We start from the raw sequence: 13,990 nt of genomic DNA on the forward strand, positions 1-13,990 counted from the left end.
TGTGCTTTGGGAGGACCCAAGCATTTCTTGGCCCCGGACCGTGGGGATCAATGGTGCTAAGGAAGCCCTAGAGAAAACCCGCCCCGGGCAGAGCCTAGTTGGCAGCCCCCCGTCCCTTTCCCCCTCTCCCGGCAGCGCAGCCCGTGCGGGGCGCGCAGCACCTTCTCGCTCCTGCGCTCTGTTGGGGAGGACGGGGTGAGAAGGTGAAGTGGAAAAGACTGCAGAGCACAGGGGGCCAGTCTCAGAGCTCAGATTTCATTTTCATTGAAGCAAAGCACAGAAGATCAGGTTTTTATTTTTTCTATTCTGCTTTTTATCCCCCCCTTAATTTTTTTTTTAAGAAACTTATTTTGGGGGGTGTATGCTCTGGGCATTTGCTTTGCCCAGTAGTTGAAAAGTCAACTCGACTCGTGATGGTTCTCCTGTCACTTTGGTTGATAGCAGCCGCTCTGGTACAGGTTAGGACTTCAGCTGATGGACAAGTAAGTGGAAAATAATGAAAAACTCAAACCCAACCTTTTCCCGAAAAAGTTCCTCCCCTCTTTCCCCTCCTCTTTCCTCCTCCCCTCCCACCCTTCCCTGTTATCTGGTGCCTTCAGGAACGGTGTTTTGAGGGCTGGGTGCACTGCGCGGGGCTTTTGGGGGTGGGTGGGGTGGGTGGGGGGTTGAATTGCACGGGAGGCGAGGACTCTCACTCCGGGAGCCCAGGCTTGTCACACCTGGGGCTTCCCCACTCTGCGGCATTCGTAACAATTCTTGGTTACAAACTGCAGCCCATTCGCATCCTCGCCGGGCCGTCTGGGTTTCCCCTTTCCGGAGGCGGTCGGGGCGCTTGAATGAAGCTCTGCACGCGGGGTCCAGGATCCCAGTGCTCTGGTTGCTGCCACCGGAGTCGGGTTCGCGGGGATTTCTCTTCTCACTGACTCACAGCTTTTTCGGGCAGACAGAAGCGGGGGTTTCAGGAAGTCCTTGGGCCGGACAGGGAGCCATCCAGCAGACACGTGTCCTGGGAGGACTGCGGCGGGGCTGGGGTTTGACAGTTGCGAAGGGGGGCTGGGACGTTTCCTGCCCTGCATTTTCCTGGGCAGAGGCGGGAGGCGCCGGCCGCTGCTCTCCCCTCCCCCTCTGCACAGCTCCTCCTCTTTAAAGCTGAGTGCAGCTCTGTTTCTTTTTGGCCCAGCCCCCACCCTTTGGAGACTCAAGGTGAAGCCCGATGCTCTCAGAAGAGTCCTTAAGAAGGCTCGGCGGGGCGAGCCAAGGCGTTTGTAGTAATTCACATCCTCACGGGGCTGGTGGGATTTGGGGTGCAGAACACGACTGTGGGTTTTTGTAGCTTCTCTGGTCTGCCTGGTCTGAACATAGGGTAAAAAGTATGAAATGGTTCATTCTTGACTTCAAATCTGATACACCAGGCCCCCCTTGAGGCTTCTTTACACACGTATAATATATAGACTCTCTTTTCTAATCCTGACCCAGTATCTGGAGTTTTCGGAAAAGAACATTGAGTGTCACTATTTAACTTTGCTGATTTCATAAATGTTCAGTTAAAATTAAAACGGGCAAACAATTCCCTGCCCCGAATTGTTACTGAATTGGCTCTTGCTCAGGACACAAGAACCTTCTACAAACCCAGGTGCAGCCTGGAGGCACCAATCCGGGTCTCCGGCATCTCCTGATTAGCTAGCTCCTGAAAGGCACTAATGGTAGAAATAAAACGCACGAGGTGATAAGATGAAACCCAGTAACTGTTTCTTTTTCTTACTTTCCCCCCCTCCTTTCCAGGCTGGTAATGAAGAAATGGTGCAAATAGGTAAGCCTTGTTCTCAGATGTCATTCTTATCTTAGTAGAAAGTAGGAAATGAAGTAAGCTAAGCAAAATATTGTTTCTGAAATTTCTCCTGTAGTTAAAAATGATTTATAGTCTGGGAACATTTCTGTTCTTGTCTTCCTCTTTCCGGAGGAGAACCCCACTTTCCTCAGGCTGAGTTATGGTGAAAATTCTCCTGCAGGTGGACTTTTCCAGCGTTTTATTACTGTCTTTGGATAAGCCACTGGTAGGTTCTTGGAGGGTGATGTAGGGCTGGAAGAAGATGCAGAGATAAATCAAATCAAATAAACCTGTGTAGCCTTAGGAGGAGCACAGCTGATTAGAGTAGAAGGCAATGTGTAAGAATGCTACAAAGAAGGGGAAAATGAAGTACCGAGGATGGAAATTTTTCTCTTAAAATTTTTTCCAGCTCTGAATAAACTCTCCAGTGAATTCTTTTATTCCATCTGCTTTAAAATGATTACCTACAAATGTGCAAGATACTATTAGGTCTTTTGCAAATAACATCTAAAACCTCAGTATTACCTGATGATGTGGGAATGATTCCCATTTTATGGGTGAGGAGACTGAGGCTCAGAGAGTGTAAGTGACTTGAACAGGTCACTACAAAGTCCATGATCTTTTTGGAACTGTTTATAATAATATATTTGTTCTGAATTCAGACACTGAAAGTCATCTGGCAAGGAGCCAGGCTCCATTCAAAGCCTTTTTATGCACATTTAACTTGGGTTACTTTAAAAGATAATTTTTCTTTTTGGCAGAGTGCTAGTGCGTGTAAATTCTGTATTTGTCAAATGATATTGTAAAGTTATCTTTTAGACAAAAAGTTTTATTACTGGAAGCATAGTTACAAGTCATTGACCATGTACTATGTGCCAGGCAGTGTTAATTGCGTTGTGTACATTATGTCATCTAATTCTCCCAACCACACTATAAATTATAGACACCATTGTGCCTATTTTAGACTTAGAGAAAATGAAGCTTGACAGGCTACATAGTTACCTGCTGTGGTGCATAATGGAGAGCTGGAGGGTTTCTACACTTGTATACTAATGGGGAGGACCCCAAGATCCAGCCCCAATGGTAGCTGTATATCTATATGTAGCTGTATATCAGCCTTCTTTTTTTATTTTTTTATTTTGTTTTATTGCTTAAAATATTACAAAGAGTGGTACATATGTCTCTTTTTTCCCCCCTTGACTTTCCCCCGGCTCCCCTACCCCTCAGTGTCTTGAGTCCATTGGTTACGCTTATATGCATGCATACAAGTCCTTCCGTTGATCTCTTACCCCCCCCCCCCACCGCAACCCTCTCTGCCGTAGTTTGACAGTCTGTTCGATGCTGCTCTGCCTCTGTATCTATTTTTGTTCATCAGTTTATAATGGTCTTTATTATCCATAAATGAGTGAGATCATGTGGTATTTTTCATTCATTGACTGGCTTATTTCACTTAGCATAATGCTCTCCAGTTGCATCCATGCTGTTGCAAATGGTAAGGATTCCTTCTTTTTTACAGCAGCATAATATTCCATTGTGTAGATGTACCACAGTTTTCTTTTTTTCTTAAATATATTTTATTGATTTTTTACAGAGAGGAAGGGAGAGGGATAGAGAGTTAGAAACATCAATGAGAGAGAAACATCGATCAGCTGCCTCTTGCACACCCCCTACTGGGGATGTGCCCGCAACCAAGGTACATGCCCTTGACCGGAATTGAACCTGGGACCCTTCAGTTCGCAGGCCGATGCTCTATCCACTGAGCCAAACTGGTTAGGGCTGTACCACAGTTTTCTAATCCATTCATCTGTTGATGGGCACTTAGGCTGTTTCCAAATCTTAGCTATGGTAAATTGTGCTGCTATGAACATAGGGATGCATATATCCTTTCTGATTGGTGTTTCTGGTTTCTTGGGATATATTCCTAGAAGTGGGATCACTGGGTCAAATGGGAGTTCCATTTTTAACTTTTTGAGGAAACTCTATACTGCCTTCCATAGTGGCTGCACCAGTCTGCATTCCCACCAGCAGTGCACGAGTGTTCCTTTTTCTCTGCATCCTCTCCAGCACTTGTCGTTTGTTGATTTGTTGATGAAAGCCATTCTGACAGGTGTGAGATGGTACCTCATTGTTGTTTTGATTTGCATCTCTCTGATGATTAGTGACTTTGAGCAAGTTTTCATATTTCTCTTGGCTTTCTGAATGTCCTCTTTTGAAAAGTGTCTATTTAGGTCCTTTGCCCATTTTTTGATTGGATTGTTTATCTTCCTTTTGTTAAGTTGTATGAGTTCCCTATAAATGTTGGAGATTAAACCCTTACTGGTGATAACATTGGCAAATATGTTCTCCCATGCAGTGGGCTTTCTTGTTGTTTTGTTGATGGTTTCTTTTGCTGTGCAGAAGCTTTTTATTTTGATGTAGTCCCATTTGTTTATTTTCTCTTTAGTTTCCAATGCCCTAGGAGCTATATCGGGGAAGAAATTGCTTCGGCATTATGTCTGAGATTTTGTTGCCTTTGGATTCCTCTAGTATTTTTATAGTTTCCCGTCTTACATTTAAGTCCTTTATCCATTTTGAGTTTATTTTTGTGTATGGTGTAAGTTGGTGGTCTAGTTTCATTTTTTTGCATGTATCTGTCCAATTTTCCCAACACCACTTATTGAAGAGACTGTCTTGACTCCATTGTATGCTCATGCCTCCTTTGTCAAATATTAATTGAGCATATTGGTTTGGGTCGATTTCTGGGCTCTCTATTCTATTCCAGTGATCTATATGTCTGTTCTTGTGCCAGTACCAGACAGTTTTGAGAACAGTGGCTTTGTAATACAGCTTGATATCTGGTATTGAGATCCCACCTACTTTGTTCTTCTTTCTCAGGATCGCTGCAGCTACTCGGGGTCTTTTTTTATTCCAGATGAATTTTTGGAGAGTTCGTTCTAGGTCTGTAAAATATGTTGGTATTTTAATGGGGAGTGCGTTGAATTTATAGATTGCTTTGGGTAGTATGGACATTTTAATGATGTTGATTCTACCAATCCATGAACATGGTATGTTCTTCCATCTGTTTATGTCTTCCTCTATCTCTTTTTTCAACGTCCTGTAGTTTTCTGAGTAGAGGTCTTTTACCTCTTTAGTTAAGTTTATTCCTAGGTATCTTAATTTTTTTAATGTGATGGTAAATGGGATTGCTTTTTTAGTCTCTCTTTCTGTAAGTTCACTATTGGTGTATAGAAATGCCATAGATTTCTTGGCATTAATTTTGTATCCTGCTACATTGCCAAGTTCATTTATTAAGTCTAATAGTTTTTTGATGGAGTCTTTAGGATTATTTATGTACAATATCATGTCATCTGCAAATAAGGACAATTTTACTTCTTCTTTTCCAATTTGGATGCCTTTTTATTTCTTCTTGTCTAATTTCAATGGCTAATACTTCCAGTACTATGTCAAACAGGAGTGGTGAGAGTGGGCATCCCTGTCTTGTTCCTGTTCTTAGGGGAAATGGTTTTAGTTTTTGCCCATTGAGTATGATGTTGGCTGTGGGCCTGTCATATATGGCTTTTATTATGTTGAGGTATGATCCTTCTATTCCCACCTTGCTGAGAGTTTTTATCAAAAATGGGTGTTGGATTTTGTCAAACGCTTTTTCTGCATCAATTTATATGACTATGTGGTTTTTATCTCTCAATTTGTTTATGTGATGTATCATGTTTATTGATTTGAGGATATTGTACCATCCTTGCATCCCTGGAATAAATCCTACTTGGTCATGGTGTATGATCTTTCTGATGTACTGCTGGATCTGATTTGCTAGGATTTTGTTGAGGATTTTGGCATCTATGTTCATGAGGGATATTGGCCTGTAATTCTCTTTCATTGTGTTGTCTTTATCTGGTTTTGGTATTAGGGTGATGCTGTCTTCATAGAATGAGCTTGGAAGTGTTCCTTCCTCTTGAATTTTTTGGAATAGTCTGAGAGGATAGGTTTTAGTTCTTCCTTGAATATTTGATAAAACTCCCCTGTGAAGCTGTCTGGCCCCGGGCTTTTGTTTGCTGGAAGCTTTATGATTACTCCTTTAATTTCTTCCATAGTTATTGGCCTATTGAGGTTTTTAGATTCTTCCTGATTGAGTTTTGGAATGTTGTATTTTTCTAGGAATTTGTCCATTTCCTCCAGGTTGTCCAGTTTGTTGGAATAGAGGTTTTTTGTTTTTTTTTTCTTGCAAGAATCCAATTATAAAAACAACCTTGTGCACCCCTGCTGGTGGTTCAATGGTTAGCATGCCTGCCCTCGGATTGAAGAGTCCTAGGTTCAGTTCCCTGTCAAGGGCAGGCACCTCGGTTACAGGCTCACCTCGCAGCCTGGATCAGGGGCATGTGGGGTTCAGGGGCGTGTGGTAAGCAACCAGCCGCTGTTTCTCTCTCACTGCCCCTCCCTCCCACTCTCTGAAAATCAATGGAAAGAATATCCTGGGGAGGATTAACCACAACAGAAAAGCCGCATGCAGTTCTGACTCAGTATTCGTTCCCCATGGCGCCTCTCCCCAGCCTGATGCAGGCAGGGGAGTCCACACAGACTCTGTGTGGGGGCCCTGCCCTCAGAGTTGGGGGAGGCCCGGCCTCCCCCATAGTATTTTTTAACAATCATTTGTATTTCTGTAGGGTCTGTTGTTATTTCTCCTCTTTCATTTCTGAGTTTGTTTATTTGGGTCCTCTCTCTTTGCTTCTTGGTGAGCCTGGCTAGAGGTTCATCAATCTTGTTTATCCTTTCAAAGAACAAGCTCTTGATTTCGTTGATCTTTTGTATTGTTTTTTTGGTCTCTATGTAGTTTATCTCTGCTCTGATCTTTATTATTTCCTTCCTTCTGCTTACACTGGGCTTTTCTTGTTGCTCTCTTTCTAACACTTTGAGTTGTAGGGTTAGGTAATTTATTATCATTGTTTCTTGTTTTTTGTATTAGGCTTGTAGAGCTATGAACTTCCCTCTCAAGACTGCTTTCGCTGTGTCCCATAGGTTTTGGATTGTTGTGTTTTCATTGTCGTTTGTTGCCATGATGTTTTTTATTTCTTCTCTGATCTCTCTGGTAACCCAGTCATTGTTTATTAGTGTGCTATTTAGTCTTCATGTGTTTGATTTTTTTGGATTGTTTTTATTGTAGTTGATTTCCAGTTTTATGCCATTGTGATCTGAGAAGATGCTTGATATGATTTCTATCATCTTGAATTTGAAGAGACTTTGCCTGTGACCCAAAATATGGCCTATCTTTGAAAATGACCCATGTGCACTTGAGAAGAATGTATATTCTTTGTCTTTGGGATGAAAAGTTCTGAAGATGTCAATTAATTCCATCTGATCTAGTTAGTCATTTAGGATTGATGTGTCTTTGCTGATTTTTTGTTTAGAGGATTTGTCCAATGGTGATAATGGGGTATTAAAGTCCCCTACTATGATTGTATTGCTGTCAATCTCTCCCTTGATATCCTCTAGAAGTTTTTTAATGTATTTTGGTGCTCCTATATTGGGTGCGTATATGTTTACCAGAGTTATTTCTTCTTGTTGGATTGCTCCCTTTAGTATTATGAAGTGGCCTTCCTTATCTCTTTTTATGTCCTTTACTTTGAGATCTAATTTGTCAGATATAAGTATTGCTACCCCAGCTTTTTTTTCATTTCCATTTGCCTGAAAAACCTTTTTCCATTCCTTCACCATCAGTCTGTGTGTGTCTTTTATTCTGAGGTGGGTTTCCTGTAGACAGCAGATATATGGGTCATGTTTTCTTATCCGCTCAGTTACCCTATGTCTTTTGATTGGGGCATTTAATCCATTTACATTTAAAGTTATTATTGAGCCCTAACTGGTTTGGCTCAGTGGGTAGAGCATCGGCCTGCAGACTCAAGGGTCCCGGGTTCGATTCCGTTCAAGGGCATGTACCTTGGTTGTGGGCACATCCCCAGTGGGGAGTGTGCAGGAGGCAGCTGATCGATGTTTCTAACTATCCCTCTCCCTTCCTCTCTGTAAAAAATCAATAAAACATTCTTTATTAAAAAAAAAGTTATTTTTGATAGATACTTGTTTGTCGCCATTTGTATTCTTTAAGCCTGTGTTCCTTCTTCATTTCCTATTTTTTTCTTTTTACAGCAGACCCTTTAGCATTTCTTGCATTGCTGGTTTGGTGGTAATAAACTCCCTTAGTCCTTTTTTTGTCTGTGAAGCTCCTGATTTCACCCTCAATTTTGATTGATAGCCTTGCTGGGTACAGTATTCTTAGATTTAGACCCTTCCTTTCCATGACTTTGTGTATTTCATTCCATTCCCTTCTTGCCTGATGTGTTTCTGTTGAGAAATCAGTCGCTAGTCTGATGGGAGATCCTTTGTAGGTAACTTTCTGTCTCTCTCTGGCCGCTTTTAAGATTCTTACTTTGTCGTTGGTGTTTGCCAATTTAATTATAATGTGCCTTGGTGTTGGACTTTTGGGGTTCATTTTTGTTTGGGACTCTGTGAGCTTCTTGGATTTGTGTGAGTTTTTTCTTCCCTATATCAGGTCACTTTTCTGTTATTATTTCTTCAAACAGGTTTTCTATTCCTTGCTCAGTTTCCTCTCCTTCTGGCAACCTTATTATGCAGATGTTGTTTCATTTCATGTTGTCCCAAAGTTCTCTTAGGCTCTCCTCCTGCTTTTTAATTTTTTTTCTAGAAGCTGCTCTGCGTGGGTATTTATTTCTACCTTGTCTTCTAGCTCACTGATGCGGTCCTCTGCTTCTTCTAGTCTATTGTTGATGCTTTCTATTGAGTTCTTTATAACAGTGATGTCATTTTTCATTTCTTCTTGGTTTTTCTTCATTTCCTCTTGGTTCTTACACATATTGTTGAATTTGTCTTCCATTCTTTTCATCCACCTTATGACCATTTCTCTGACAGGTTGCTTGCCTCCACTTCGTTTACTTCCTTTTCTGGTGATGCCTGTTTTTCTTTCATATGTGGGCTGTTTCCTTTGTCTCCCCATGATCTCTCTTCTCCAGGTGTCTGGTTATGTAGTTCTCTCTCTCCTTTCCATGAGGAGGAGCAGGGCTCTTCTGAGCCCACGTATTCGCGCTGCTTGAGATCCGGTGTTCCTGGGTTCGTAGCTGGTCCCTGGGTGCCATGGTTGCAGGGTCTCTGTATGTATACGCTTCTGATAACAGCCACTCAAGATGGCGCGGTCTCTGCAGCAGAGCCAGCAGCTCTGGGAGAGATTTCAGCAGCAGCGGAGGCTGCCCGGTTAGGGGAGCCCGATCCGGCAGTCTCCAGCAGTCCCCTGGAGTATAGCTATCGCTCACCCACAAATTTACACTCTCAGTATGTCCACACACTCTCCTTTTCTTCTCTCACTCTCACACTGTCCTGCAGTCTGCCTTCCCGTCGACAGCCATCTTTCTTCCGGGACTCAGGGTTCTTGAAACCTTCAGCCTTCTTACTGAGCACTTAGCATTGTTGGAACTCTTCCCAAAGATTAACATCCATAGGAAGAGCAGGACAGAGCAGAGGAGAGTGACTGAGAACTGCATTTAAAATATAGTGTCTATGAAGGGACATCTGTCATTTGTGGTTCAAAGCACTCAGCCATCAATATATATCTTTTTAAAGAAGGATTTTAAAAAAAACCAATCCTCAAACAAGTAAGGAAAAGAAAGCTGTTTTACTTTTATTACTTAAGCATTTGATTACTGAAACATCCCAACTTTTTACTATGTAAATTAAAAAGCTCTTTTAAGATGACCCATTCTACCGAAGGAAAAAAGTATATGACTTTCATTAAATTTTCAGATAGAATCAACATGCTGTGATGTAAGACACTAGGGTTAGGCCAGTGATGGCGAACCTTTTGAGCTCGGCGTGTCAGCATTTTGAAAAACCCTAACTTAACTCTGGTGCCGTGTCACATATAGAACTTTTTTGATATTTGCAACCATCGTAAAACAAAGATTTATATTTTTGATATTTATTTTATATATTTAAATGCCATTTTAACAAAGAAAAATCAACCAAAAAAATGAGTTCACGTGTCACCTCTAACACGCGTGTCATAGGTTCGCCATCACTGGGTCAGCTTTGGGCCAGTCCTTTTGTTAATATAAATGACTTTGGTAGCCCCTGCCTGCAGGGAAGAAAGTAGTACAGGTGTGTTTAATTTTGGTAGAAAGGAGATGAGTATCCAGTTGAAAGAGAGGAGGGTCGCTCTTGGGCTGTGTCGCTGGAGATTTACTTGCTTCCAAGTTCCTCAGTTTTTTGGGATTTCTTTTATTATTATCATTTTCAAGTTCAGTGAAGATAAAAAGAAATTTGGACTCAGGTGTTGTGATAACAAAAGTGTAGCTATCATTTGGTTTGGGGTTATAATCATTTATGTAGCTCTTAAGACGGATTTAAAAGTCTATTTAAAAAAATGTTATGTACAATAATGAGATTATTCTCCCCTGTTCCCATGCATAAAGCAGTTGCTAATATGGTGGTTTGGTAAAATGCACACCTCTACATATAATTAAGTTTTTTTTCCAGTAATTGATTTAAAAGTGATCTTATAAAAATGTCCAGAGGTGCTATTTGATCAGTTATACAACTAGGAAAGACTCACAAGGTTTGTAGAATTAGTCAGTTTATATTTGTTGCTCTACAAATTGGCTAGGGAAAATACCATGGCTCTGAATAATTTCTGGATAATTTAATGTCTCAGGAAGAGAGCAATGCAAATTAATGACAAGCTGTAAATTATCAGGAAGCTAAATTTTAAAAAGATTTTCTATTGAAGCATCATATGCATGCAGGATAGTGCACATAAGTGTATATTTTGCTGGTTCTTCATGAAGGTAACACTCCCATGTACCTGGACCAATAAGAAGGACATTCCTAGTGCTTGTGCCACATTCATAGCACTATCCCTGTGTGAAGGGTAACCACTGTCTTGACTTCCAACAGGATCGAGTTATTTTTCCAGGTTTTATTGTGTGTGCTTTTATAAATGGAATCCTACAATATGTACTCTTAACTATCTGGCTTAGGAAACCAATTTTTTTAAAAAAAAAATATACCTGATATGCTTCAAGGCTGGAGACTAGACAGGTGCTTATTTAGGCAGAAAGAAGGCAGTTTGTCATGGGGGCAGGTTAGAATATGTATAGATATATCACCTATGTAGTGTGTCATAGGGGATATTGCTTCTTTCCATTTCTCTCCACTCAGTAGAAAAATGCCTCTTTTTATGTGGGCAAGTATGATTCACTTTAGAGAAAATGGGCAAATAGGTTTTGAACTGTGACTCACGTTCTCTGCTTCTTTGTCAACCATAGAAGAAATACCTACCTATCTACCTACCTACCTACCTACCTATCTATTTGCACCCATATATACTCAAATACACCTATATATACTCATATACATTCATACATGCATATGTGAATGTGTATGCATTGTGTATATGTGTGTAAGTGTGTTTCATGAGGTCACTAACATACTTCTGTGGCATTTCAGGGTGTTCTTTCATTTCTGACGCAGAATATGGCCTTGGTAGGAGGCCTAGGGTAATTGTGGGCAGGGAGGCTGACTCTGACACATGTGGCTTAGAAAATAAACATAGTTCTGTAGAAACTGGAGCATTTGAAAAAGAATTCTGAGTCTTTTGTTTCATAAGTGATCCTTTAAGCTGACCTGAGCATCTTTAGAGGAAAAATCATTGTGAGGCTTTGGTGTTAAGCTGTCTTCCTCCCTCCACCCCATCTATTGGAATGGGGCATGTTCATCTTTCTGTGTCCTCTTTCTGCTTCCCAGCTTCAAATTCAATTGCATGTCATTCTTACCAAAATAAAGTTGCTAATCATGTACTTTAAAATAAATTTACTGAGAAATAAATTTTAATCATTTTCAGGTACTCATTTGGTTTTCAAGGATTAGTGTGAGTCACTTCACCTCATCCTTGGCATATAGTAAGCATTTCTCCTACTGTAGACCTCATGAGAGTAAAGACTTTGTCTCAATGACTGCTGTGTCCCTGTAACACAGGGCTTGGTACCTTGTGGTTCCCCAAATATTTTTTGCTCAATGAATGGATCTAGAAAGCAGGGTGTTGTCACATTGGAATGTACCTGTGTTCTGAAATTTCTTAAGTGTGCTTGTCTGTGTCCCTCTTCAGGTTTAATTAGAAAATGAGGATGGTGACCATGGTTATACAACTCAGTGTTGTCAAGGCTCCTTGTGACCTCTCTTTATACCCCACAAAGTTCAGGGACTGAGGCTTACTGGTTTTTAGGCACTTTTTGTGCTTCATAGCTATTTGGCAAATTGAATTGAATTATGTGCAGGTTTTGAATGCCCACTAATTTTGCACTAAGGTCTACTTGGGATCATTTGCCCTGTTGCTGGCATTAGAGGAAATAAAATAAACTAAGATTAAAATCTATCAATCCAGTTTGTGAGCAGCAGCACTAAAATGTGTGGTTTAAAGAGGGGATACACTTATTCTTTATAAAATTTAAACTTTTAGCTACCCAAGCCATTGTTCTTCCTTGTAGCTAAAGATCATGCAATTCACTTGATTAATTTAGCTTCTATCCCTCCAGTGAGCATCATAATGGTTAATGTTACTGCTTTAAGCTTCTTAGATGAAGATATTAATATATGTAGCATGTTATCTATCACCAGTGACATATTATTGCTGTTTATCTGAAGTATTTCTTCCACATGTTTTCACTTTTTGCCGTAGTCATTTTACCAAATAATCAGGATATTGCTCAGAAATGTTAAGAAATCCCCAAGATCACCTCTGCTTCCAAAATGATTATCTGTAAAAAGTCTTTGCTTGTGGGTAGCCAACCCAAATTATCTTGGAAATCAATTAGGGACAATCCCAAATTGTCTGGTAAAATCATGAATGATTTAAATATGAGGAGTTTGGTTATACCACTTTGACTGGTTATACCATATTGACAATGATGACTTACATGAAAATCTAATGCTTCCTCAAAGAGGCTTGCTATTAGAATTTTAGGAACCCTCTAGTGTTCCTCTAATAGAGTTCAGCTTTTACTCCTAAGCTGTGCTATTTCTATTAATATAAAACTAGAGGCATGGTGCACGAATTCATGTATGGGTGGGTTCCCTCTGGGTGGCCTGCAGCTCCTGCTCATCCTGTCCCCATTGTGCCTGCCGTGGGCTTGCGCCCAATCAGTCCCTATCGGGAGAGGCTTGCACTGCTGCAGCAGCGCTTGCCACCCATGAGCCCTGAATCTGGCACCCTCCCACGGGGAGTGGCCTGCGGAATTGGGTTGAAACTAGCTCTTCGACATCCCCCGAGGGGTCCCGGATTGCAAGAGGGCGCAGGCCAGGCTGAGGGACCCCACCGGTGCACCATCGGGCCGGGGAGGGACTGCGGGAGGGCTCCAGGGCATGTCCAGCCCATCTTGCTCAGTCCTGATCAGCCGGACCCAGCAGCAAGCTAACCTATGGGTCGGAGCATCTGTCCCCTGGTGGTCAGTGCATGTCATTGCGAGTGGTTGAGCAACCTTAGCATATCATAAGCATATTATGCTTTGATTGGTTGTTTGGTTGTTCTGCTGTTCAATCTATTTGCACATTACCCTTTTATTATATAGGATGCTGATTATCCTTTTAATTCATCAGTTTTTGCTCTGATTATAGAAGTTTTGCATGTGCCCATTATAATCGTCTTCTTTAATTTTTCTGTATTTTCCAGATTTTTGACAGTCATCCCAAATAAGAAACTATTGTTACAATTTAGCATATTGTTATTCAGTCTTCCTTTAATACACAGATTGTGTGTTTGTATACCTGTTTTTGTTTTGTTTAATATTTTAGTATAATTTTCCCTATCATTAAAAACTCCTTGTAATCATCATTTTAGCCCCATCATACTAAAAAACATGAATTTATGTATTGTTTTCCCAATTTATTTGTTTTTCTCATGATAATGAATGTTGCCCCACTGTATGGTACATAGATCATTTCCTGCTTCTCAAATGACTACTTTAGGAGAGAGACCTGGAAGTTGATGACCAAGTAAAGCCAAGTTAACATGATACATTTTAACAAATGGCTTTAGAAAAAGTTTGCATGACCTGAACTCCACTAGCAATATAGGAAAGTGTTGATTTAAAAAAATATTAATTCTAAATTTGT

General features: G+C 40.9%; 1 protein-coding gene across 1 annotated transcript in view; it reads left to right on the top strand.

Annotated features, from left to right (window-relative positions):
- Positions 1-360: 360 nt before the first annotated feature.
- Positions 361-13,990, top strand: part of ADAMTS3 (ADAM metallopeptidase with thrombospondin type 1 motif 3) — a 249,541-nt gene continuing 235,911 nt past the window's right edge. Inside the window, exons 1-2 of the mRNA XM_023758660.1 lie at positions 361-482; positions 1,783-1,810. Coding sequence (XP_023614428.1) covers positions 414-482; positions 1,783-1,810 — 97 coding nt within the window. The 5' untranslated portion in view covers positions 361-413. The remainder of the gene's footprint in view (positions 483-1,782; positions 1,811-13,990) is intronic.

The sequence above is a fragment of the Myotis lucifugus genome, unplaced genomic scaffold (assembly GCF_000147115.1).
Source record: "Myotis lucifugus unplaced genomic scaffold, Myoluc2.0 scaffold_136, whole genome shotgun sequence".
NCBI classification, from domain to species: domain Eukaryota; kingdom Metazoa; phylum Chordata; class Mammalia; order Chiroptera; family Vespertilionidae; genus Myotis; species Myotis lucifugus.